General features: G+C 35.6%; 1 protein-coding gene across 2 annotated transcripts; it reads left to right on the plus strand.

The window, feature by feature from the left end:
* Nucleotides 1-333: 333 nt before the first annotated feature.
* Nucleotides 334-22,489, plus strand: LOC106881189 (ARL14 effector protein). 2 transcript variants are annotated; one of them, XM_014931477.3, is made up of 3 exons: nt 334-1,579; nt 15,746-15,867; nt 18,926-22,489. In XM_014931477.3, exons 1-3 carry the CDS (start codon nt 1,163-1,165, stop codon nt 19,146-19,148), a joined length of 762 nt encoding a protein of 253 aa, XP_014786963.1. In that variant the 5' UTR covers nt 334-1,162; the 3' UTR covers nt 19,149-22,489. The 2 variants fall into 2 exon arrangements, with proteins under 2 accessions (XP_014786963.1, XP_052827727.1); XM_052971767.2 differs by lacking the exons at nt 15,746-15,867; nt 18,926-22,489 and adding an exon at nt 6,565-7,574.
* Nucleotides 22,490-27,783: the final 5,294 nt, after the last annotated feature.

Below are 27,783 nucleotides of genomic sequence, written 5' to 3' on the forward strand. Positions count from 1 at the left end.
TTTGGAAAGAAGACATTAATTTTCTCATAAGTGAGAAGATGATTCATATCTATACTGGTTCGCCGCCTAATGTATCACATGGCTAGCCGTGCAATAAAACTAGAACATCGGGAAGTCTGAACATTTGTATATAAATAAAGACGATTCACAAAATTTTACACTTTAATACCAATAATAAATCAAAATTAATCGAATAGTTTCTTTTTCTCTTCATCTATAACACATATATATGAATATAGTTAAAAGATTCTATTAATGTATAGATATTGACGTCTGCTTCCATTCTCTGGAATTCCTATCTCTCTACGCATGCGTACTTGCTAAAGAACTTCCGTTGGCAAATTTGGAATATTGAATTAGGTAGAGCGATTTACTTGAGTTTATTTTATCTTTCGTTTTTATATTTATTTTTATCAACAGAATCATTGCTTAGTATTTCTTGAATTTTGTGAATTAGAACAGGAGTTTTTGTTTAACATGATTAGTTAATATGCTTTGTTGTTCAGCGCCATTTTCAAAGTCTCGCTTAGCAGCATGCATTCTGAGCGATCAAAACAAAATGAGTGGAACTTACAATTTTGCCAAATGTTTACTACTGACAAATTTATGTCTACTCACTGGTCTAGAAAATTGTTTCGGATTCATTCATTAATTCATTCATTTAATGCAAACCAACCATAACAATCGTTGATACTTGGGGTCTTTTTTATCCCCTGTGTGTGTGTATTTTTTTAAAAAATAAATATTAAACGAATATAGATGATTCTGTGTAAATCACAAGCGAAAGAATTATAATGCTCCTACTGTCTTACTTGCGTGTATTTAAACGCCAGAACAATAGAGGAGCCATCGACTTGCAAAGAGTAGCTCAGAAGCAATGAATGAATACTTAGAGACAACAGATGAAGCGACTAAAATGAGATCGAACTGAAAAATTGAATCTGTAACCAAGTAATGTTGATGAAACAAAGGAATTAGCCTCGGAACTTTTTCCATTCTTTGATTTTTCAGTCATTCTTCTATTAACAATGGAATCACTGCTAATATCACTTTTAAATAGGCTTTTAGCCTCCTCGGTTAGATTGCGAAAAGCTTGCAAAGAAGAAAACTGTAAAATGGAACAGACAAAGTAACTATAAGACGAAGACACTCAGTTTCTGAAATGCTTGAAGACGAAGGACAAAAAACAACGATGGATAAGACCAATAACATATCCAAAAGTTCGAATGATCATAGTGTTCCTGTTTCCCCGAAATCTGATCACTCCAATAGTAATGATATTGACAAACAGTGCCAGACAGAAGAGAACACTTTAAGTGTGTCCTCAGACAGTTCGATCGCGAGTGTTAAAGTAACCCCTCCGAAAAAAACCGGTCGCCAGCTTACAAAAGTGCAAGAAATGGACAGAGAATTAACTGGGTGGATAAATGGTATTCATGCCGACGGTAAACTCAACGAGCTGACTCGTGAAATGATCATTGAAAAGGGCCGGCTTATTGCCAAAATGAAAAAGATCTTGGATTTTGCTGGAACAACGAATTGGTACACAAGATTTTTAAGGCGGAATTTCTCCGAGACTGTAAGTATCATCTTTCTAGATTGTTTTTCATATACTTCAGAAGAATCACTTATTTAAAATTCATTCATCTGCTCCGTTTTATTTATTCTTTTCTTCCATATCTCGATGGCTGTAAGATCGCTTTGTCATGACAATTTTAAAGTTTATTAGAATTCTTTATATGCTTGTACTTAAATTTAAGACAAAATGTGTTGGCTGTTACATAGGAGTAGAGAAAGAACGAGAAAAACCATAGAAGTTATCATTGAGCTGAGATCAAACATTTTCATCAGCCACTTTTGCCAGTTACATGTAAATACACATCTTGTTAACACATTGGACTAAATATCTTTCTAAATGATAATTAAGTTATTGTTAACATATTTAAATCTAATAAGCTAAAAAATAAATTTAATTAAGAAATACTTAAGCATGGAAGCAAAGGTGATAGCTCAAGTAGGGGAGACAAATCTAGACAGGTTTCGCGTTATTACACCTCCTCTGCAAAGCATAAACTTTGCCATATTTTCCACAATAGTGATGAGAACCACTAAACAGACATGAAAAGATTTTTTTTTTTTACTCAGATATGTCAGAAAGCAATAGTTTGAAGTTGGTGTTAATGTGTTGACACTAACTTCATAAGTTAGTGTTACTGCAGTGAGCATCAAAAGTCTAATGAGAAATATTTTACTCGTAGTGGGAAGGAAAAGACAACATTAGCTCCATTACTGATACTATTTTAATCATTTCAGTAAGCACAAGACAACTGTTAGATATTTTTTTTCTGCCCATGTTTACACAAACCAAAATATCAAAGTAATTAACATCAGTTATATTCACATATAGTTCTAAAACTTCTTTATTCTCTATTTCTAGACATATGTTAAAATAAAAAGATTTTTTCCATTCATTTTAACTATGTAGTAATAATAAATCAGTGATCAAATCTTTATATATTTAGCTATCATATGTACCATCTGTTTAACTGACAGTAGATTATATATAGAGACTACAGTAAAATAGGAAACAAATAAAACTACTGTATATATTTTAGTAACACACTCTCAACATATGTTCTCTGTTCATGATGATCTCTCAACCATATCTTGACACCTTCAGTGATGTGTCCTTTAAATTCAAATGAACACAGGAAAGAACTTTTTTTTAACCTCCATTTTTATTTTCCTATTTTTAATAATCCATATTCATTTTTCCATACACAATTTATGTTGGATGGTTTTGCAAAATTTGATGGCATGAGGCATTACACAACAAAGAGTAGTAGTGATGAAGTAGGAGGACATATCTAAGAATTTTGAGTACAACTTGAGATGACTGAATAGTGAGACACATTAAAAGATGCATCTTTTAATGCATTCTCACACTTGTCTTCAGTTCTTCAGACAGCTTTTTAATGAACTAATTCTGTCTGTGATAAAGGTCAATGAAATATAATGCAAGTCTTTGGCAATGGGTTGATAGAATTGTTAGAGCAAAAGGAAAAATGCTTTGTTGTGTTTGTCCCAGCTCTTTGCTCTTAGTACCCAGGTAGATGTGTCAAATTTGTATCCCACTGACAAGATAGTGTTTTGTTTTTAAAAAAAATCTGTAGAAAGAGAACTTGAAACTACATTTCTATTTTTACATGAAAACTCCATGACATCAGATAGTGCTTGTTGTGGAAGTCACTTGATGTTGTTCACAATGTGATGTCATAGAAAAGAAAGGTTGGTCTAACACACCACCCAGTTTAACACAATTACTGGTTTAGAGTGTTTAACAGCTTAACACTGTCATGGGTTTTGACTCCCATTTTACTCCACATCTATGTTTTTGATGGAACCATTCTGGTTTGATATGTGATCTGGATCCTATTAGGATAGGTTTAGCAATTCATCTTTTGATGCAGAGCAGCATGTCATTACCTGGATATTACAGTAGGAAAACTCGTAACTATGAGGTTAAAATTATCAAAAAATTTGTTTAAAGAAATTGTTTTGTTGCTATTAGATTTTCCTGATGCCATGTAAAAACTCTGGTGATGGTGCCATGTAAAAAACACCCTGTATACTCTGTAAAGTGTTTGACATTAGGAAGGACATCTAGCTGTAGAAATGAAGCCAAAACAAATTATGAAACCTGGTACAGCCCCTGTCCCTGCTAGTTCCTATCAAGCCATCCTAACCATGCCAGCAAGGAAAACACATGTTAAATGTTGATGATGATATTGGGGTTGATGTAATCAATTATTAGTTTTTACTCTAAATTTGTTGCTTTCTGTTAATGTGACCAAAACATAATTATTATTTTCATGGACCTCTGAAGTTTGCTAGAGGGAATGTATAACTCCAGTTTTCAGTCTGCTCAGCAGGTGTGTTTTCTCATGGACATAATGCAATCTCTGCAAGCCAGTAAATAAAAACACTTGTCTATTTATAATAATATTGTTGTTATTTAGCTCTAGATCAGTTTTGATTCAACAGGCCTATGATCAAAGTCATTCCAACCATGATCGTCCATTGTTTTTGTATTCCTAAAACTAGATGTTTCCATCATTTTGTAAGAGGAAATATAGTTGTTATTTGTAACAGGTTGAGTAACCTTTTTGGCTCATTACAATACTGTTGTTTATAGCAGTGAATTATGCCACCTTGTTGTATCCACTTGCTTTATTTTTTTATCTAAATTTCTTTCTGCCACTCCTAAATTCTTAACTTTTATAAAAACATCTGCAACATAAGCTAATGAGAGTGTCACTGTTTGGTTACTTGACATAGTAGGCAAATCGCCCTCAAATCACCACACTCTGTCATCTTAAGTAAGGAAGGGAGACATTAAATAATCTTGTCCTACACACCACTAAAAAGAGTGGGTGGCCATGACTAGAATGCTATTGACCATAGGCCTGCTTAATCAAAATTGATTTGAATCTAAACAACAACACCTGCAACAGTTAAGTTTTTGAATAGGAGCAACCAGTTGAATCATGGATGTAAATGCATGCCTTTTTTGAGATGCAAGGTATTGTGCATGTAGGAAATGATTTTCAGTGGAAACTTCAAAGAAAAAATAAATTGCTGTTGAAAGGGGGAAAAAAACCCTTTAAAGAGTTATTTGCTGTTGTGGGTGGTCATATTGATGGCAGAGGCGGGTGAGCATCAATGAAGATGGTTATGGTGAATGGTGTTTGTAAATAGTTAAGTGTTGGTAGTGGATATGGTTGTTGTTCTTTGGTGATGTTAACACAAAATAGCAATTAGAGCTGCAAGTAGTTATGTAGGTAATAACCATGAAAATATGATTGTTTGATGTAGCTGGAACTTATTAGAGTGATAATATCTCTGAAGGCTAGAAGCAATAGATATTAAACATGTAATCTCTCTCTCTCTCTCTCTCTCTCATATGTGGTGTTAATATAATGGATATGTGGCTAGAGTGCACTAAATGACAGACTGTAATTTGTAAAGATAATATAGATTAAAAAAGAAATTGATTTAAAATAAAGCGCTTTAATAAGTTTAGAGAAAATATATAATTTTCAGTTTTTAAGTAAGATCTTTTTATCAAATAATTTATCCTGGAGTTTTCTTAAATGTTTTAATTGGGATTATTTGGTACATCTTTAAGATTAATAATTTTACTATACTGCATTCACCCCATTAATTTCAGCACACTAACTTTAAAAGCAAATATTGCATATGCGTGTATTAGGAACAGCTTCTCATTTAGATATGTGCTATTCAAAACAAACTTGTTTTAGTTTTTATTGCTGCTTTTTTTTAATAACTGTACTTGTATGACCACTTACTACTTGTATGCATGTATAGGAATTTTTAGTGGTTAAAAGAATGTATATTGATACCAATTTATTGTTCCTTGTTCCTACATTTATGATTAAGAATGGAGCAGTCATTTCACCTGGGTCATTACCTAAACTATGTTGGATAGTAAAATTGAGAATAAAATTATTTCTAAATCTTTTAACTTCCTAGAGAAGACATGCAGGACAATTCACATATCTATAAAGGTGGAGGGTGTGTTAGACTTTTCTTCATAAAAGTAATATTGCACAAAGCAATTAATAGGATTAAATGGATCATTAATGTCTGAAATAGACATTTTAATAATTTAGTAGAGGAATAATATGCAAATAAATTTTAACAACAGACACAACATCTATTAAAAATAAAAAAGAATCACACAAAGTAAATATATAGCAGCTAAGCAATTGAATAGCTGAATAGATCATTGAAAAGCCTTTTAAGTTGAACAGGATACAATATGCATTACACTTAATCATAAAGTAATATCAAAAGCTGGAACATTAGAAATCTCCCATCAACAACAAACAGCAAACCTGTTAATAAACTATAAATGGCTTGTCTTCCAGAACAAAAGACAAGTTGCTCAATACAGCAAACCCAGTTGGTAAAATAAAGGCTGTAGGTTCAATCTCTGAAAAACAAGAGAATACCAACTGATACATTCAGTCAGCAATACATCGAAGATGAGAAAAGTAGTTTGAGAAACAAACATTTATAAATCTAATTGTGACAGTAAAACACTATATGAAAACACAAGCATCTTATTTAAAATATCACTACTACCACTACAAAAAAAGAAAAGAAAAAAAAAACAAAAAGGAATAGAAGTTAGTTATAGAATCAGTATCTTAATAGCAGTATGTAACTCAAAACGTAACGCTTATATAATACACAATTATAACTGAGACTTTTATACTGGTCAAAAATTCAAAAGCCTGAAGATGGCTAGTCAGACACATAAAGAGTATTTCCATGGGTCTCCTAAACATGACAAAAAAAATGTAATACCAACTGCCAGTACAGAAGTTCTCATCCAGAAGGTAACACAGAAGTGTTAAAATGGATCTTTGAACAACAACAACATTATTATTATTATCATCATCATCATCATCATCATCATCATCATCATCATCATCATCATCATCATCATTATTATTATCATTATTATTATACTTCCAGTTAGAAGGCTAGAACATTGGTGGAAGCTTGACAGGTATTTTTGTTATCAAAACTACTGTCTTCATTGATATTATTGTTTAAAAGGGAGTATAAGACAATAGGCTTTGTCCCCAGAAAAAAAGAACTAAATAACATTTGGGCCTTGTGCCCAGATATTGGTATTTGCGAAATGTTTACACGTTTGCAAGTGAAAAGTGGCGTGGAGGGGTGTAACTTTCTAATCCAAAACAAACCAGTTTGTGACAGCAGGAAAAGTCATGAAAATGTAATTTTCACTGACACTAGTAATAATTTCGAGGACAAAATTGATAACGAATCCAAAAGCACCACAGAATCTATGGACAGCGATAAAATTAACTGCAAAGAACAAAGAAGTATTACGACAGAGAAAAGCAACACAATGGAGAACACACAATCACTCGATAGTCGAATAGACAACAAAATTGTAACTGCCTACTCCTCCAACAGAAATAATGTGGAAAATACCATGATAACTGATATCAACACAGAAAATAACAACTCCAACAACATGGAACAGAGAAGCTTAACAAAAAACAATAACAAAACGAATAACGACAACAAAAACATTGATGAGAACACAACCAATGCCAATTTCAACACCAGCAACAAAGAGGCAGGTGTATTTGGAAGTAACAATAGTAGTAACAACGTGAACTATTCCACCACCACCATCAACAGGGAGAGCAGAATAAGTACATTTACAGCAGCAGCTGCGAAATGCCAACAAAAGTACTATGAGATAGACATCTTCAACAAAAAAGCGATGTCAGCCCTGGCCCACAAACTCATAAAAAGAGAAAAAAACCCAGGCAACCCTCGCAATCCCAGCCAAAATGGAGGTAGAAATTGAGAAGAGGACAGTAAAGTATAGGTGCGTCTCGGCAGAGATGGCACTGAGATCAATCAGAGAGGATGTTGAATTCATTCAAAGAGACTGAAGTTTTGGTACCGTTTTGGTCCTTTTTAAAACAGAAGAGCTGGCCATGAAGCATTCGGTGGGAGCCTGTAAAAGTAACCAGCTTATAATGTACATGGGCAGAAGAACAATAAAAGTTTGAGTCCACGGAATAAACACCAGGTATCAACATATGGTGGCTCATGGGATGCGCGATTGCAGAGGGCAGCGACACTCTCCTCCTAGAAGTCCAACGGATGCAAAAAGAAGACTGGGTTGGGATGGATAAAAACACAAGACTTGGAGAACATCCCAGACCATGTCTGCCTCAAGGACGGGACGAAATTACCCTTGATCACTGAGGGCAGAAAGCCTCATTGCTTTGCTTGTGGTGAAGCAATACACCTACAAGCACACTGTCCTCAGCGAAAAGGTACAAGTGTCTGTAGACTTGCGTTGACACCAATACCAGGGCTGGGAAAACAAAAAAACAGCACCAGCTGTAGACCACCAACAACAGGGAAAGCAGCAAAAATAGCAATAATGGTGGCAGCAGTGGGAGGCATAGCAACAACACCAGCAGGAAAACTGTTGGAGAGGTCAACCACGAAAACCAACTCCTTGCAACCAAGCTCAACAACCCCACCTCTCACGAACAAACATGCAGAAAAAGATACACATAAAACACAAATTCACTTCCACACAGAGAGGAGGAGGTTGCAACATACACTGGTTCTACCACATTAAAAAGTGATGATGAGGGGAAACAGAGTAAATCCAAAAAACTGAAAAGAAGTCACAGAGGTGAGACATCTTGTCCTGCACCAAAACAAGATAACAAAGAAACTACACATACACCCACAACAAATGCAGACACTCAGACAACTCCCGCAGCACCACAAACACCAAAACTCCCACTGCAGACAGAAAAGAATCCCAAAAGGAAACTCACACTACAAATGCAACAAGAACAGCAAAAAGCAATGACGCAGGCAGCTAACTTTATGTTAGTAAGGAGGGCCAACAAAAAACTGATAGCCCTCTTATCAGGAAGGAAGTACATTGAAAAAGATGGGGGGAAATCTTGGACTAGCACATGCAATGTGTCAAAGGATTTAATGATGGTGAGGATGGATTTGGACACTTACCAAACAATGAGGGATGCCTTTCCAGACAATGTAGGGATCCTTCAAGTAAAGGTCAATGGAAGGCTTCTACAAGGGTTCCCAAAGGAGCCCAATGAAGAAATGGAGGTAGGACCACCTGATCTCCAATGGCACCAAGATGGTAAGTAACACTCCTCATCTTTCTTGCCTTCCTTTTAGGCCAATTTGGCTGTGCTAAGAGTAGGCTGCATAAATGCACATGGCCTGGTGTCGTCCTGGAAGCAAGGTCGCTTGCTCAATGACTTCAGGTGGCTGAATTTGGATATAATAGCCATCAGTGAGACCAGGATCGCAGACACATGCACCTTAGCATCCATTTTTGACGATTTTGAGATCTTTGCATCTCTTAGTCGACCAGGGATGGGGGTGGGGTGACAGTGATGTTCAGAAAAGGTCAGGATTTTGAGATATAGTTGGTCTTCCTGGACCCAGAAGGTTAGTCAGTGGTCCTGGATATGAATGATAATAAAGGCAGTACTTTTAGACTGGTTGCTATGTATGCTCCAACTGGATCGGGCAGCCGGATTTCTTCAGACATTTGGAGGTCTTTCTAGTGTTATTGGGCGACTAGAACGCCATCTTGGATGCATGTGTAGATTGGGTGGGGCTAGCAGATAGAAAAGTGGAGTGTGCAAGCCTGCTCAGTCGTTTCCAACTGGCTGACAGGTTGAGACTGGATTACCTGAATGCCCCAGTGTGGACATGGGCAACAGCATCAGGTCATCCAGATCTTATCTCGATAGGATATTTTATTGGCCAGCAGATAGGGATAGCATAGGTTGCCCACAATTCGAACTCATCAGCTATACAGACCACAAGTTTGTGAACTGTACGGTTGACCTAGATAGGCTTCATAAGCAGGCTCCTGGATACTGGAAGCTGAATGCATCCTTCCCGGCGCATCGAGCTTTCGGAGAACAACTTAGCAAGTTGACAGGTGCAGTCAACAACCGATGGTGGGTAGCCCCCAAATGAGAGATTAGAGTAGAAGCTGTAAAATTTAGCAGAGAACTAGTGATACAGAAGACTAGAGTAGAGGGAGACCTAGTTAGGAAATTAGAAGAGGCACTCAGTAGAGGCATAGCAACCAACGTGCTGACAGCGAGATTGGTTCTGAACAAATTCTTCCACACCAAGTATGGAGGTTGCATTGTCAGAGCTAGGGCACGTGTTCTAAAACAGGAGGGAACAAAAGCCGTTTGATGGGCTCGGGTGGCCGAGGCGCAACATGGTAATAAAACTACAATTCGGTCTTTAGGGGAGGGGTCAGGACAGGCACATGCTACATGGGTCCAAGCAGATTTGTGTGGAATTTCAGCGGCACTTTGCTGAACTGTACAGGGCACATGGTGGTCTGGAGGTGGTGATGAACCTCACTTCTTACCTTGATGGTCTGCTGTGGCTTTCAGCCAGGGATGTGGAGTTCTGCCAAATGCTGATAACAGTTGAAGATATATATGACGCGTTGGCTAGTTGCACAAGGGGGGAAATCTCCAGGATTGGATGGTCTGTCCTTCAAGCTTTATATTCATATGTCAGGCTTGTTCAGTGAGCTTTTGCAGAGTGTTTTCTGCAACTGGCAGCAGAACAGGAAAATCCCCAGATCTGTGAGCCATGATGTGGTGGCGCTTCTGAGAAAGGATCTGAACAAGGAGTACATTGTTGATAACTGTAGACCTGTAACTCTGCTAAATGCAGATTACAAAATTTTGGCCAAGGTGTTAGCAAAGAGGTTGGCGCTTGCCGTAGACAGACTGGTGGGTGATGAACAGACTTGCACTATCCTCATCCAATCTATCCACGACAATCTCTACTTCATGCGATACATCATAGAGAGGGTTGGTAAAGAACCTGGCATGGGTGGGGCCCTGATCAATTTGGATCAATCGAAAGCTTTCAATAGGATTGACCATCAGTATTTGGAGGATGTCCTTAAGGTAGCTGGTTTCGGTCCTGTTTTCAGAGGTTGGATCACTGCAATATACAGCGACATCTGTTCGTTGGTCAAAGTAAATAGCTACCTGTCGGAATCGTTTAGCATCGCACGTTCAGTCCATCGAGGATGCCCACTCTCATCTTTTCTCTATGTACTGGTATTGAAGCCATTACTACAGAAGCTGAATGTTTTGAGGGGCATCCCAAGTGAACTAAGATGTGGAAGGTTTGTGTCGGCATATGTGGACGAAGTCACAATGATAGTGTCGGACGTCTCGGAAATTGAGATGGTTGGCACTACCCTAAGGGAATACGAAGTGGTGACAGGAGCAATGATTATCCAGAAGTCAGTGGGTCTGCAGCTTGGCCCCTGGAGAGGCAGGTCCTTGCCAACCAACAGCTTTGTGGTGCGCTGGACGGAAGGACTGGTTAAGTTGCTCAGGATCTGGTTAAGTTGCTCAGGATCTGGTTCAGTCTGGACCTCCAAGTGGACAAGAACTGGGGTGAGATGACAAACAGGGTGGCTAGTCTCATCTAGAAATGGGCCGCGAGGAAGCTGTCCTTGAAAGGTCAGGTGGATGTGGCGAATGCGTACATTGCATCCATCATGTACTACCGCCTGACTGTTGTCTCTTGCCTCACTTCATGGCTGAACAGGCTAGTGTGCTTGCTCTTCTGCTTCCTGTGGAAGGGACAGGTACCGCTTGTCAGACAGTCCATTTGCTGTCAGTACTCATTGCGTGGAGGACTGGGCATGCCATGGCTGATGATGCACAGACATGCACTGAGGCTGCAACATCTCCGGTAATACCTTAACGGTAAGCAAGTATGGTTACTGTTTGTTGAATGCGCTTTTCCATAGCTCATCTCCTTGATGTGTCTACAGTTCTGGATCAGGCATAGACCAAGGCAGGGTGCTTGGCACCTAGAGTGTCTCCAAGTGCTCACAGCCCTTGGCCAGTCAGGCAGTGTGGTCGGTGGAAGTTCCACCTTGAAGTTCTATAGAGGATTAGTGGCAGACAAGAGTGATGACATTCTCAGAGAGGTTCTGGCGTCGGGAGGGATCAACTGGCTGGTCTCTTCCAAAGCACTTTCGGGCTGGGGCCTGTGGATAACTTTCAGAAATCCCTGGCTTGGAAGTGCTACTGGGGGGCTCTGCCAGTTCGCAATAAGCTCTACAGGCACAGGTGTGCAGTCAGACGGGCTTGTCTGAGATGCACGCGGAATAATGAAACTGTTCTGCATGCTCTCATACAATGTCCACACATTGCTGCTTGGTGGAGCTTTGTTGAACAGTTATTCTCACGTATAGGATGGATCCAGCTATCGTCCAACTCCATTGTGAAGATCACCCTGCCTCCTTCCTTTGGCTGGGAAGGACAAGCAGCTTTTCTCTATTTGGTGGCTATGGCAAAAGTGGTTGTGTGGTGGACATGATTGAAAGGGTTGAAGATGGTACCTTCCTCTTCGGCAAAGGCCTCATTGACTTTTTCAGGTTCCACCTGAAAAGGAAAGTGAGGCTGGAGAAGGAGGTGCTGTCACCCAGTAAGTTTGTTGAAAGGTGGGTGAATGTGACAAGAATGGTCCATGTGAATGGGCCTACTCTGTGTGCCTGTAGGCCAGATGGAATGAGGAAGAGAGGGGTGCCTACCTTAGGTGCCTTTGGTGTTAAGGGGTCGAAAGTGTGTGAAAGTATTATTATTATTCAAAATGAAACCTAACACTAATAAGATATTGTGATAAAACAAATTGAATTTGGATGGTAGCAGTGTTTTCAGACAAGACATACAGTTAAGCATATCCCTTCCTGGATATGTCTTAATATCATGAAATTGTCATGTTCATTGCTTTCTTATACAAAGTTTTGAGGGATAAGATACTTAGGTTCTAAACAGAATTCTGATATTTGTATCTTAACTAAAGGTCCTAGCAATATAAGCAAGATGAAAAATAAAATCAGGAGAGTTAGGAGTTCAAAAGTGGATTATGACTTAGCATGATAGCAGTAACCATTCTACTTTCTAAAACTGACTGTGATGCCATTTTGTTTTGGCATATATACATTTCCCAAGGATACTAACATTGTAAATGAAATGAGACACTTTTTTTTATTATATTGCAGACTCACTTAACCAAATGTAACTACTGCACTTCAGCAACTGTACCTTATCTGAAAAATTTTAAAACTACACCATTTTAACTGTGTGTCAAGCTAAATTTTCAACATGAAGAATGAATGTTACCAGACCATGCTTCCAAGTTCAAAAAGTAAAAATTAATAAATTAGTTCTGTACAGAGGAAGGTGTGACTGTATGGGTAAGAAATTCTCTTCCCAACCTGATTTAGGGATTCAGTCCCACTCTTTAGCATTTTGGGTGTCTTCTACTATAGCTCCTGGTTGGCCAAAGCCCCCAAAGCCTTATGAGTGTATTTGGTAGACAGAAACTGAAAGAGAACTGTCATATATACATATCTATAAAATGTGTGCGTGTCTGTTTACATTTTGCTCACTTCTATGAAAGTTGTTACATATGTGCAATGTTGTTGTCAGTTCTCTTGTCAGCACATCATCTGCTTGCTTTACTCTTTTGAAGCCATGTGGAATAAAAGATCCCTTGCTTGAAAAACAGGTAAGGATTAGTAACAGGAAGGACATTTGACTGTAAAGCAGTGCCTCAAAAACAAATTCATCTAACCCATGCATGCATAGACAAATGGATGTAAAAACGAATGATAAAAATAAATGAACAATTCAAATTAAACAATATTAATCAATGTCCTCTCTCTGTTTTTAGTACTAATGCTACTATAATTCTCTCTATGCAGCTCTATCTAAATACTGCCTGTGTCCCTAGCTTTCTTCAATCATCCTTACTGTAGCCATAGGGGATGTAATAGTTACTATATGGAGTATTTTCTTCTAGAGGGATTGATCAGTGAAGTTAACCCAAACAGGATTTGAACTCAAAGGAACAAAGGTAGTTACTGCAAGGTTCAATGCTTTCCCATATCTACTTACCACTCTTCTATGTAGGTGCAATGTCAACTCCAGTAAATAATGATTTGTTCGTATTTTATGAATATGAATCATTTGACTCGCACTGAATTTGAACTTAAAAGTAGAGATGACATCGGCAGAAGAATAATAGCTAAGTTAGTGTGAGCTTTATTTCAGGCTTTCTGAACCTCATCAGTAAAGTGTAAATTTCTCTATACTTGTTAAAGTAGCGATAAGACAATTACTAAATAGATGTACAATATTATACTTGTATTCATTTGTTTTACATCCCTATTCCATGCTAGCATGGGTTAGACATGTTCAGCATCCAACAGTTGGATGCTATTTCTGTTGTTAACCTTTGCCTGTTTTTCAAGTAAAGGATCTCTTATTTCACATATCTTTGAAGGTGTGAAGTGAGTGGGAAATTTGTTGTCAGTAGAAGTAACAGCAGCAACACTGCTTGTAGCAAGTATCATTTATAAAGCACAAATATAAACAAACACACACGCACACACATATAATGTTTCTGTCTACCAAATTCACTCAAGACTTTGGTTTGTCTGGGTACAAAACACTTATCCAAGGTGCTGCACTGTGGGACTGAACATGAAACCATATGGTTGTGAAGCTAATTTCTAAGCCATACAGCTATGCCAACACTTTGAGAGAAAATTAGCACTTTTATTCAGGAACACCATCAGTATTAAAAATAGTTAAGTTAATGATCACTGCTTTGACAAGTTTATGCTTTGCTGAGCAGGTATAATAAGACCAAAGCATGTCTAGGGTTGTCTCCTGTACATAGTAGAATAATATACTATAAGATAGTATATAATTATTATTATTGGTGGTGGTGGTAGCATCAATAATGATAACTGTCAAGAATTGCCATGGGGGTAGTAAGCTCCTGGCAAACTATATGATGCGAGTCAGCTTTGATTCTTGTCTTAGGTATTGCACCTATTCTACTAATACTTATGAGAAAAGGCACAAACATCACAACTACAATCCTTTCACTCTGTACAACAATAGTGCTGATCTTTTATCACAAACACATAAACATCAGGCAGTTAACTTAATGCGGAATAAATATTTTATCTTTTATAGTTGTAGTGGCATAAAATCTTGTAGTTTATTTAAATCATTAAACAGTATAAAAATAGGAAGGTAATCGAAGTCGCCTAACAATGCCAAGTTGGAGAAAAATGATCTGTTCAATATTTCATTATCATCATTATTTTAATGCCCACTTTTCCATGTTTGGATGGATCAGATAGAATTTGTTGAAGTAAATTTTGTACTACTGGATGCCCTCCTTGTCACCAACTTTCACTTGTTCCCAAATAAGATATTTTCTCTATGGTTAGACGTGTTATACGAAAGATTAGAAACAAATAAGTTTTTATGATAGTGTTGCTTGTTGACAACTATTGTGCAATGTCTAGACAAGGAGATACTAGCACTCCTACACACACACACACACACTGTCTGCTGGATCTACTCACAAAATTTTGGTAAGCTTTTTGCTAAGACACTTACCAAAGGTGCCATGTTGTAGAACAGAACCTGAATCACATGGTTAAGAAACAAACTTCTTTACCACAAATTTAATATTCTAGCTTCTTTTTCTTTAAAAAAACAAAAGACCCTAATCACTAACTAGAAGTTTTTCATTGGGAGCTAAAGTGTTTACAATACTACACATGTCAAAGAGGCACAAAGATGAGTAGATAGCAATATTAATACAATAAACTATTAATAAATAGTCAAGATGATGGTGACTGTTAATCAGTGATTAATCTTTTAGGCAAGTCTGTCATATTTCTGAGCTCTAATGAATATAAGAAATGTGTAAAATGTTGCAGCCTATGTAAAACATGTTGCATTTTTTGCTATCTTTTATAGTTGAGGTAGCATAAGATTTTGTTTATTTCAATAGAGCATGCTATAAACTCTAAAGTGCTTAGTTGTTTGCCACTGTGTGCCCAAGGTGCCATACAGTGGGGCTGAACGAGCTTCTTATCCATACTGCCATGACTATTTTTTTTTTACACCAAAATTATATATATATATATATATATATATATATATATATATATATATATATATACACACATACATACAGACGAGAAATTATTGTTATGTTGTATTCTTTTAAATAGGATGTTGGCAAGCATTTGAAAATGCTTTCTCCTATCAATTCTGTCAAATTTATGGAAGATTTTGATCCAGAAAAAAGTAGCAGGGAAATGCGTAAAATGAACCGAAGAATTTATCGAGAGAAGTACGTTTTCTGTATTTTCCATTCTTGAATGTATTTCATTTCTCAATATTGTGGCCTATAATTAAATTTGTTTTTGTGACTTTATTTCTGTAGAATAGACTGACTATAATTTAGTGATGTATCTATAACTTTATATATTGGTATTATGTTGTGTTGAAGTTGACCAATGAAAATCTCACATTATCATTCTTGTTTTAAGATTTTAATTTAAATATGAGCACTTGGAGGCACACAGTCTTATGTGGGTTGATATTAAAAGGGCTAAACAGTTTTTGTTCAGTTTGAGTTTTAGGAAACATCTTTGTAGTGTCACTGTAACTTGGTGGGAGTTTAAGAAGGATGCTTTTAGTTTTTTTAACATCCCACAAACTTCTGTTAGCATTTCTTTGTGTTTATTTTTTTTTATGGTCTGACAGCATATTTTAAAAATAGAGAAAACAAAACACTCTTTAATACAAATAACATCTTTTCCTTTCTATCCATATTCATTACCAGAAAATGTTGCTGTGTGGTGGGACTTATCCTAGCTTTTATAACATTGAAGAGTTGAGAGACATACCTCTCGTTTTAGGACTCTTGAGGGCTAAGACTCTTACCAAGTAGGATGTTAATGAAGATTATCTGGTACCCAGGGAGATGTAAACTGAAAAGTGTATTGTCCAAATACATATAAAATCTCAATATTAAATATTAAGTGTATAAATATCTGAAATAAATTATTGTTAGTAGGTTTCAATTTTTTTCATGTGGTAAGAAGTTTGCTTTTGCACCATATAGTTCTGGGTTCAGTCCCACTGCATAGCCCCTTGGGCCAAGTCCCTTCAACTCTAACCCTGGGCCAACCAAAGTCTTGTAAGTGAATTTGATAGACAGAAATAAAAGAAGCTTTTCATGTGTGTCCCCCCACGTCATCATTTGACAACCAGTGTTGATTTATTTTTGTCCTTATAGCTTGGTAGTTCTACAAACGAGATTAGAATAAGTTCCAGGTTTTAAAAACAAAGTATTGGGTCAACTCATTCAAAGTGGAGCCTCCACATGGCCACAGTAGAATGATTGAAACAAGTAAAAGATAGAAGAGATTAACCTTGTATTTAGAGATGAAATTTTTTTTATTTTTTACTTATATGATGTTCCATTCAGGGTGATTGCTTGTCATCTTGGGAGTGCAAATTAGTACCAGACTGAATTTGAAGCAAACCATTTGAAATATGATGAAGATGTGAATATTAAAATTGCTTTCATATCTAAAGATAAGGTTAATATTGTGTGTATAATATAATGTATATACAAAAGTGAAACAACACTAGCTGTAATATTTTGTTTCAGTGAAACTGCTTAAAGAGATTTATGTGTTAAAAATATAGGGCTTTGTTCAGAATGTTAGTGGATCACCAGATTCACTGTTTCAACCTGATTTGATCTCCTCAGTAACAGATACTACAGATGTTCTGAGCCAATCCAAAAATGCTTGTTCTGTTATAGAAATTTACAAGCAAAGCATTTACTGATTTGTGCAAAAGCTGGCCAGGCTAGAACTAAATTAATATATGCACTTGAAACAGTTACAGGTTCAAATGTCTGTGTGTATAACATTTATAATGTTTATACAAATGTGGAACAGAACTAGCTATATTATTTTATCTTAGAGAATTATTTTAAAATTTATAAACCTATTCTATGAAATAAGTTGATATATTCTATCTAATAAGTACGTTGTTCTTTTAAACATTTGAGATATAAATAGATAATTGGTAAGTAGCTTATCTGATATTTTTACCTTCTGAAATCAAGTATACACTAAAATTCGGTTAAAGAAATCCGAGATTAGGTTGCAAACAATATGATACAGAGTAATAGGATATTACGTATAACCTTTCAGTTATACACCTTGTCTACTGTGTACTCTTGAAACAGTAATCTTTGCCTATACACACACACACGCACACATACAGGATGCGTTGAATATATTATCTAAATTACGCTAAAATGAAAATAACTCTGACATCTCATTTTAACATATATTTACCAAAATTACATAAAAATATCTTGAGATACTATAGAGTAAATTTATTCAATAAAATCACCATTGACTTCAACCACAGCCTCCAGACGATTTCGGAATCTCCTGCAACTCTTTTGGACAGTCTCCTTGTTTAAGTTGGTGAATACTGCTATAATCCTTGCCTTCAGTTCATCTTTGGTGTTACAAGGAGTTTTCTTGGTTTTTCTCTCAACTGTGCCCCACACATAATAATCAAAGGAGTTGCTGTCTGGGGAGTTAGGTGGCCAGATGTTAAGAGTGGTGTGGTCGCTGGAATTGTCTGACAGCCATGACTGGGTTCTTCTGTTTGTATGGCATAGTGCAGAGTCCTGTTGCCAGACATAGGGTCTTCCAGCAGCCACCCTCTTGACCCAGGGCAGCACTACCTCCTCCAGGTGCTTGATGTAGGCCTCTGTATTGAGTCTGAGGCTATGTGGGAAGATGAATGAGGGCATAACGCCACCATCACTAGTGATCACTTCAAACTCCATGATGTTGGCTACATGTTTGATTTTTATCACTCTTGGTACATGTTTTGGGGACACGGCAAGCCAAAGGTTGTTTTGTGTATTCACCATCTGTTCGTACTGGAGCTTCCAGTGTGAATGCCCAGCAGTACAGCATGTCGTTTACAAATTTCTGGCAGAGTGAATTGTGTCTGTTTTCTCACAGACAGTGCACAACTGGCCCTACCATACTGTGTAGTTGACAAAATCAAAAACAAGCAATGCATAGAATTAAAAATATAAAATGGCGACAATTTACCCATCGCACCCTGTATTTATGCATATACATAAATACATACATACACACACATATATACTTACATATATTCATATACATATATATATAAAGAGAGAGAGTGCAATACAACAAATATGTTTGAATATATTGTAATTTTATTCATCTCAAGTTTCAATTACCAAAATATATTTCTGTAAAATATTTTTCTTGAAAGCTAATCAAATTTGATTTGAAATAACTTTTTTATTATTTTTTCATTTTTAATATCAGCATGAAAACCAACCAAATGTATGACGAAACTGGTCGACTTCTTGACAACAGCAAAGATGTTTGTGATTGTTTGGATGAGGACTGTCCAGGATGCCATTTTCCATGTAACAAATGTGGTTCTGAAAAGTGTGGCACTGAGTGTCGATGTAATCGGAAGTGGGTATATGAAGTTGTGGAAATTGAAGGCTCAAACCTAGTGATTAGAAATGTTTCTGTAGCATAAAATCTTCATCTAGTGAATTCGGGGAGAATAGTCCATTCAAATTTTCTCCTGCACACAAAGATTGTCAATTTGCCTTTCATATCCTTTACTTTTTGTTCTACTTCTGCTTTACATATCACATAATCTGCCACATATAATAAAAACTCATTACATTTTCTTCCATTTCATTGCAAACCAATGACCATTGATCAACTAACATCAATCAACATCCGCCCTGAACTTCATTTCATTTCACATTACAATATGGACTAATGTTGTTATACTTGCCAGTATTGTCATTGTTGTTGTTGCTGTTAGTTAGCTACAGTTATGTGTGATAGAGAAGATTCATGGCAATAAAAGAACCAACTGATTAATTAAGTTAGTATGGGACAAATTCAACGTGTCAGGTATGCAGTTCTATTGTCCCTTGTTCCTAGTAAATTACAAGTAACTATGGTAACTATTTTATGACCCTGCCATACATACAGAAGAAGAAACAGCTTATTCAATTGTAGCAAGATATGAACTTACCAGAAAGTTTCTAAACAGCTTATTAGTTTACATTATTATAATCACAACTTTAAATTCTGTGAGTTGGATTGTTTGATATTGTTACTGTGGTTTGTTTGCTACCATACCTTCCTCTTCATAACAGTATTGGTAAAATGAGAAATTTTTACGCTTTTTAATTTTTTTTTTATTTTACAATGATAGCACCACTACCTCAGTCATATTTCGATCTGTGCCACTCAATTTTACATTTTATTTATTTATTTTCATTTTATCAAATTTTGAAGTGCATTGTTATGGTATGTGTGACAATTGTTCATCTTTCCAAAAAGTACCTGTGGGAAAAGTTCAGAGCTCCACAATACCCTGATTGAAAATCACGAGATAAGATATTTAATGGAATAATATTGTCTGATAAATAGTATTGTAAATGCTTTCAAATGTAACACTAAATACCTTTGTTTTGTCATTTATCTTCAAACTAGTTGACTGAATTGGTAAGGCGTTAAATTTATAACATCATACTATAAAATGATTCAGTTTTCTGGGAGGCTAGAGTTAATAGGAAAAGAACCAGTAATATGTGGCAGTATGGTACTAAAGCAAATATTTTCTGAATCCCTCAGTTCAATTGGGCTTGCGTTTAAATCAAGTTGCTAGAATATGAAGCAGATGAGAAATATAAATAACACTATTGGATAAAATTCTGAGCTATGACAAATAGCTCTATTCATGGAAATATTTTAGCTCAACACTGCATAGCCAATGAAACACTCATTAATTTGATTATACTGATGCTACTTATAGAATTGGGTAGCTAAATTGAGACAATTTTCAAAATGTTATATCTGTATAAGTACCTTAGCATATATCAAGTCTAAGATATTAATTTAATGCTTTAAATAATAGATTATGATAGAATTGTAGAATCACTGCAACAAAATACTATTGGTGAAATGAGCTGCACCTGATGTAGCTCTCATTCATCATTACCAATAACAGATTCTGTAAAAGCAACAGTTTAACATACTCTAGCTAAGCTAAGACTACATGAGATGTTCTCCATTCATTTGATGATACCTGTTGCAATCACAAATATGCCAACACCATTCCTTTTGGTTGATTTAAAGTAAAGCCATCACCAGCTTAACCAAGCTTGCTAAAAATCATGGTGTGGGTAGGAAGACAATAGCTAGGATTGTTAATAATTACTTAGGTATAAAGTCATATATTTGTAGATGGCAAAGTATTCTCACAGCCTAATCTAAAGCTATTAAGGCTTAGATGGCCCCAAAATTTCTCAGCTATCTAATGTAAATGATGGGAAAGTTAGAATCTGTTAATGAAAAGACTTTTATTGTTGACCACATCATCAATTGTCACAACTGCATGGTTATTGCATTCAAACCTTCCAATGTTCCTGCTGTCATGCAAAGTAAGAATCCAACCTTGATTATGATGTTTGAAGCTCTTGCAAAGGACAGACATGTAGTTCAACCTCATGTCAGCAAAGTAGGTTTTAACAACACAGCTGGGTATTGAAACATCCTTGATAAATTTCTGATGCCATGGATTATTAAACATTATGATTCAAATGAGATTAACACCAGCACTGGGTTCAAAATTATTTCAAGATGAAACTTCCACTGTTTATTCCTAAAGAAATTGAACCTTCTAACTCATCAAATCTGAATCCATTTGACTTTTGGATCTGATGGGGAAGAGATATCATTAACACATTAACTGCCATTGCCTGTTACTGGAACTTACTGGCAATGCCACGTATTTTATGCAGTCACACTGCATACTGTTTAATTACAAGGAAATGTATTTTTTTGCATTTTTACAATATTTCATAATTAAACTTTAATATTTAGCTTGCATGTTATTTAAATACCTGTGAAACAATGTCAATATACAGAAAATATTTTCTCAAATTATGAAGATGTACCACCAGTGATGCATATGGCAGTTGTGTGAAGTTTGCAATGAACTATCAGTGGTACCTATGGCAGTTAATGTTTTAAGGACAAGTCCAATATAACACCTCTTTATGCTGAAGTCTGCTTTTACAAGGCGTTCAGGTTTTTAAATGTGGATCAAACAAAGAGACTTCTGCATCCATTTCCAATCAGTTATAACTGTTAATGGTGGATTTAGTAATATCTTGTCTTATATTATGACAAACATACAAAGTTTCATGCTTTAATCTTTTCATTTATCTTAGTTACAGGCTTTGAAACCTCTCAAGATAAAGTCTTGCTTCAGCTGCCCAATCCTCTGTATTACCCTAGAGGTAGATGGACTCAGACATTGAAAGCTGTTTTGATTATTTCAGTGCTGGTCACAGGATATGAATTACTGATTTCTTAGTTGTCCAGTGCCCTATCACCTAAGCTATTTGTTTTATTGATTATGCATAAATGAAAAGCAAAATATATCTTATGTAGGATTTAAATGGCCTTTACCATTGAAGTGTCGTACCATCTAATTTGGTTCATTGCTTCTAAACTATTGTCTTGTTAATATATAAATTTTGTCCTTGTGCATATCCTTGTCCATCTCTTTCCATATATACAGCTATACATTTGGAAATAATTTAGTAGTACAAACTTAGTCTATGATGCTTCTGTTTTCAAATTAGTGTATGTAAAAGCTGAAGTAACTGAATTCTCATCACTGTTTTTATGGCAAACATTCAACTCTCACATCATCAGCATACACTAACAGTGACTTTGTAACTGCTGCATTTTATATACAAATCATGAGACTTGTTTCAGTCTTCATTCCTACCTCTAAGTCTTGTATGAAGTATTAATAAACATAAACCCAATCTTTTTCATATCTCAGTTTTGTCTTAAGGATTTCATAAATTTGACTTACCAGCATTTTGGAAATATATGTAAAATCTGTTTCATTGATGTGGATGAGAGAAAGAATAAGAAATATTCCTGTTAATCTCTTCAAAATAAAATAGTTTCACTTGAGAATATAAATTGCTGGGTGGGAGTGCAGGGAGCTAACAACTTCCTGTTGAGGCAAATGTCACAGTCTTCTTTATAATCACTATGATGTTGATTCATTTTGATTAGGCCTAAGTCAGATTTTTACAAGAGAAAACTAGTGGATGGAATCAGCATCAGTATCATACAGGTATTGTCATGGTCTTTATAGATTGGAAAGGAAAATCATTTTGCCATGGATTGGCTGCAGAAGCTTGAAGAATCAAAGTTGATTCTATAAGCTGTCTAAACTATCTGTGATAAATTATTCTTCCAACAATAATAGCTCGTAAGACCTATGAAGAGTCCATGGTTTATAATGTTAAAGATTTCAATTATGTTTTTAACTTTATTCTATACTTATTAAAGGCATAACACTCAAATCCGTTGCAACAAGTGGAATAATAAATATAATCAGCTCTAACTTAAACTCAAGGTTAAACATTTTACAGGAAGTATGTACTTGGTTTAATCAAATGTTAGCATTAACTTTATTTGTTTTTCCTTGGAAGGATGAAAGAGAAGGTCAATTCCAGTAAGATTTGAACTTGCAATGTAAAGGGATGTAATTAACACTGTAAGGCATTTAATCCAACATTGTTAGGTTTTTATTATGCTGTGGCTTTAATATTTATAATAGTAATAATAGGGATAAGATTCCAGTTTGCAGAATTTTATTCGCAATTGTAACCATTTTACTCCTGTCCTTTAAAATTTGAAAACATCACCATTTCATGTTCACCTTCCATACTTTCTCCAGACCAAATCATTAAAAAGAAACTGCTTTATTTAATGTGTTCCAACTCCTTTTGTTTTGAGACAAAAGGGTATGATTTGAAGCTGATTTTGCTGCTATTTCCATGTATTTATTATTACTATTATTTTTAATGACTTGGTTTGGAGGAAGTGATGTGCTCATGATCATTGAAAGCTCTCTATTTGACATGGAAAATAACTGATAAAGAAAAAGTCTCAATTTCGAACAATTCTCTTGTTGAATCAAAATCTCCCTCTCTCCCTTTTTCTTTTTAAGCCATATGTGTCTGTATTTTAGAAGTGCAATGAAGATGAATTTTTTTTGTAATCTAAAAATTCTGTAACTTAAGTTTTTTTTCCCTCTGCTATTTTAAATGCAAAATAAAATTTTCATTGGGTCATCTTTGACATATTTCATAATCAAGAACTTTATGGTGCAACCTTTATTTTGTAAATGATTTTCCTGGTTTGACTGAACTGATTGTCAAATTTGGTGGTGCTTTGAGATACAAGTAAATTCTTCCCAATTGTTGTTTTGTGTACAATATTCATATTTTAGTCAGAGGAATGACAAAAAAAACTTAAGTTCAACTCACAAGCCTGCATTTCATGATATCCTGCTGTTTCCATATTTATGGATTGAAGTTACATGCTTTCTCGAGGAAGTTAAAACTTTGCACTTGATCAACAATTTCATCTTCAAGGCCACTGTCCTGTGGACCATTTGATGAGGTTCACAGCGGTGAGCTGGCAGAATCGTTAGCATGCTGGATGAAATGCTTAGCAGTATTTCGCCTGTTGCTTCCTTCTCAGTTAAAATTCCGTCGAGGTCAACTTTGCCTTTCATCCTTTTGGGGTCAGTGAAACACGGGTCGATGTAATGACTAGTCCCCTCCTCCAAAATTTCAGGCCTTGTGCTTATAGTAGAAAGGATTTGGTCTGAGGTTAAAATTAGGAATGAGTGCTATGGAGGAAATAATTGGCTTCTGGCAGGCTGAGGATTCAACTCCAAGAGCGAAAAGGGAGAGGGATTTGTGCTGATCGTATCATTTGTAGGGTATAAATATAATGATATAAATACAACTGAGAATCAAGACCAAATACACACAACCTTCTGGGAGGTTTCTTTGCTCTATTTGGTGATTACAACAAATGAAAATAGTTCTTCACATAAAAAAAAGTTATTGACAAAATCTCATCTTTAAATTATTGACATCATCTGGAACTTTTCTACATCTAAAATTATTACAAAAAAAAAATGAAAAATATAGGATTAAATTTCATTTTTAGTGTTGTTTGTTTGAAATAAATGTGATTGAGACAGAAAATGCATTACAATATTTAGTTTTATCTTTTAGGTGTTCAGAGTTCAGTCCCACTACAAGTGACTTTCATTACTTTTAGTATCATTGAATATCAAGTAGTATACTGAGCGAATCCGTTTTATCAACTACAAAAATAATTGATCTTACGTCTGTATGAAAATCAATTTTGTGTTGATCCTGCCTGTATTTCTATGATACAGACTTCTTGTTTAAAGTGATCTAAATTATAACCTTCCTTCAAAATTTCAGGTGAACTTATTCTGCCACATTAAATCCAAATTTCAGATCAAATTTTGTTAATCATCTGCTAAAACAAGCTTTAAAAAAATTACAAAGGAGAATGGTTCCAAATTTATCGCTTCTCAAAATAATATTAGTCTAAGGGTCGTAATAGATAATTCATGTTATAAGAAAATACTTAATTACCTCCCCTGAATTTTTTTTTCCTATTTTGTTGGAATTACTTTCTATTATAAAATTTTCTTGAAACTGGCTCTAGTTCAAAATTAGGGCCGGCACACAATTCTATGGCTTCAAACATTGTTGTCCTCAAACAATAGTGTGATATATACCATCTATGTCAAGATTTCAGTTCATCGACCATACATTCTGTAACACTTGTGTCCTAGATACATAACAGTAACTACTATTATTTGATAGCTGCGTTAAGATATTGAATATTTTATTTCATATCTATTTTCCAACCAGAAGTGAAAAATGTTCAAAGAAGGATTCAGTGTTATGTGAGGTTTGATCTAGCTTCAAATACACTATGGCACATAAAATTAAAATCTAGCTTTTCTTCTCTTCAACACCTCAAAATAGGGTCAGAGCATTGAGAAATCACTTTTTCTTGCTTTAAAAACATTACGATGGAAAGAAAGAAATCTGTAGTGATGGAAAGGACGGCTGTTTTATTTTTATTTTAGTTAAGAAAGTCCTGAAGTCATTGCTCTCCGATTCTCTAAATATTTCTACCATACATGTGTGTGTCTGCAATTCTTAGGTTTACATATGAACCCTCGTTATACCTTATGTAATATATGACGTTACTTTTCTCGTAGTTGTGTGGGTCTTTCATCATTCTTAGACATCACCTTCGATAGTTTTAGTCGATTATATTACATTCCGTATTTATTTTAGGGATTTCTTATCGAATTGCTAAACCACATTTTAGATTAAAAGGTTACAATTTGCAACATAAAACACAAGGAACTTCTACAGAATTCATTCACAAGGCATTGTGCAAAGGCCAACTGTCTTCTACTGTAGCTGTAGTCCGAAACTACAGTAGAAAACATTCAACCAAAGTGCTGTGCCCTGGAATCGAACCCAGAACAACATAGTTGCGAAGTGAACGTCTTAACCAAATAGCCCTGCTTTGCGTCTTAACGAACCTGCAATTCTTTTGTGAGTGTTTGCAGAAATTTGATTGTGTGCAATACAAAGTTATGTTCTCATCAATGCAAGTAACCATCAGATTTCTCCCATAAAAAAAAAAAAAATAATCTTCGAAACCTTTGGTATATATATTTTTCCCCCTCTAATTGTAGCAGGCAACTAGTGACTTGGGAAAAAACCCCCAGAAGAATACTTGGTAAATTAGCACAAGCATTCCATGCTAATGCAGTTTCGCATCTCTCCTTAAAAATGCATTTTTTCGGATTCCTACGTTTTAGATGTCCGAGATAACGAATATGCAAAAAAAAAAAAAAAAAAAAAAAACCCCACCACATACACCTCGCTACCACCCCAGCCCTTAAAATCTTGAATTTTTTCGAAATTTTTCTTTCCCTATGTTTTAGTTGACGGAGATTCCGAATATGCAAAAAACCATGTTTTCAAAATTTTAAATTCAATAAGCGTATAGATATGTGTATAAAGAGATAGATATGAATGTCTTCCTGGGGCTAAAAACAACAGTAACACCGTCTTCTTTTGGACAGCCACATTCAGTTGACAAATATATTTTATGAATAAACGGACAGGGATAAATAAATGGATGAAAAAGTTCAAAATTTAAAATTGGGGAGGGGGTGAAATTTGAGCCCCTTATTAATTATTAAACATGAATGGTTGTCTCTCATAAAATGGTGTATAATTCACATTAAATTATTTAGGATTACTTAAGGCAAACAAGTGAAACGCTAATTCTTTTCACTTTAATCTTTCTGTCTATTTAATTTCTATTTGCAATATGTTCGTCAGTTTGCTACGACCTCTGAAGGAAAACAAAATCAAAAATTTAAATGGGGTGAGGGGGTGAAATTTTTTTTTTTTTTGCATATTCGTAATCTCCGGTATCTAAAACATAGCAACCCGAAAAAATGCATTTTTCAAGGAGAGGTGCGAAACTGCATCAGACTCCCCACCCCCGGACTAAGCATTCCATATGTAGTAACCAAAAAAAGTTTATTAAAAAGCATATCCTTAATGAATAGACTAATTTCTGTCAAATGCAAGGCAAATAAATTTAAACGAAATATAGAAAACCAGTGAGAGAATAAAAACATCGAACATCACGATTTGGTCAAAGAAGCAATGTAACAGCAAAGCAAACAGCGAAGCCTTTTTTAGAACGCTTCCCCGTGCTGAGATGAATAATTTATGAGGTTGCTGCCTCCCTTGAATTGGATAACTGATCCCCAATTACCATTACGACAGAGCACTTAGACCACCGATAGTCGGTAAGGCGAACTATCGTATGAAAGCTGATAGATTCCAGCCCCTGAGATCGTATCGCTAGTTATTCAATCACCAAAATCGAAGGATCCGAAGCGGCACGCCGGTAACAAAAGTTCACCACACCTGCCCTCATCTGAAATGGATTCACATATCCCTTTGCTCTATCTATTACCACCATTACAATTACTACTACTTTTTTTCACAACCGTCACTACTGCTGCTAGTACTACTATCACCACAGTATCACAATAACTTGATTCCGCAGGGATAAAATGCAAGGGATGATCAGAATTCGTTGAGGTGTAATTACCATAAAGTTACATTAGCTTGGTACCCTATAGGCTGTTTTAACTTTCTTTAAAATGTATATTCTTA

This window comes from Octopus bimaculoides, chromosome 11 (genome assembly GCF_046866305.1).
Source record: "Octopus bimaculoides isolate indiv1 chromosome 11, ASM4686630v1, whole genome shotgun sequence".
NCBI lineage: Eukaryota > Metazoa > Mollusca > Cephalopoda > Octopoda > Octopodidae > Octopus > Octopus bimaculoides.

Bases quoted from the DNA above. Each gene is read 5' to 3' on its own strand.
- LOC106881189 (XM_014931477.3), top strand. From the start codon at position 1,163: ATGCTTGAAGACGAAGGACAAAAAACAACGATGGATAAGACCAATAAC. The intron at 1,580-15,745 runs GTAAGTATCATC...TCTTTTAAATAG, and splicing joins GGCGGAATTTCTCCGAGACT to GATGTTGGCAAGCATTTGAA. The intron at 15,868-18,925 runs GTACGTTTTCTG...TTTTAATATCAG, and splicing joins CGAAGAATTTATCGAGAGAA to CATGAAAACCAACCAAATGT.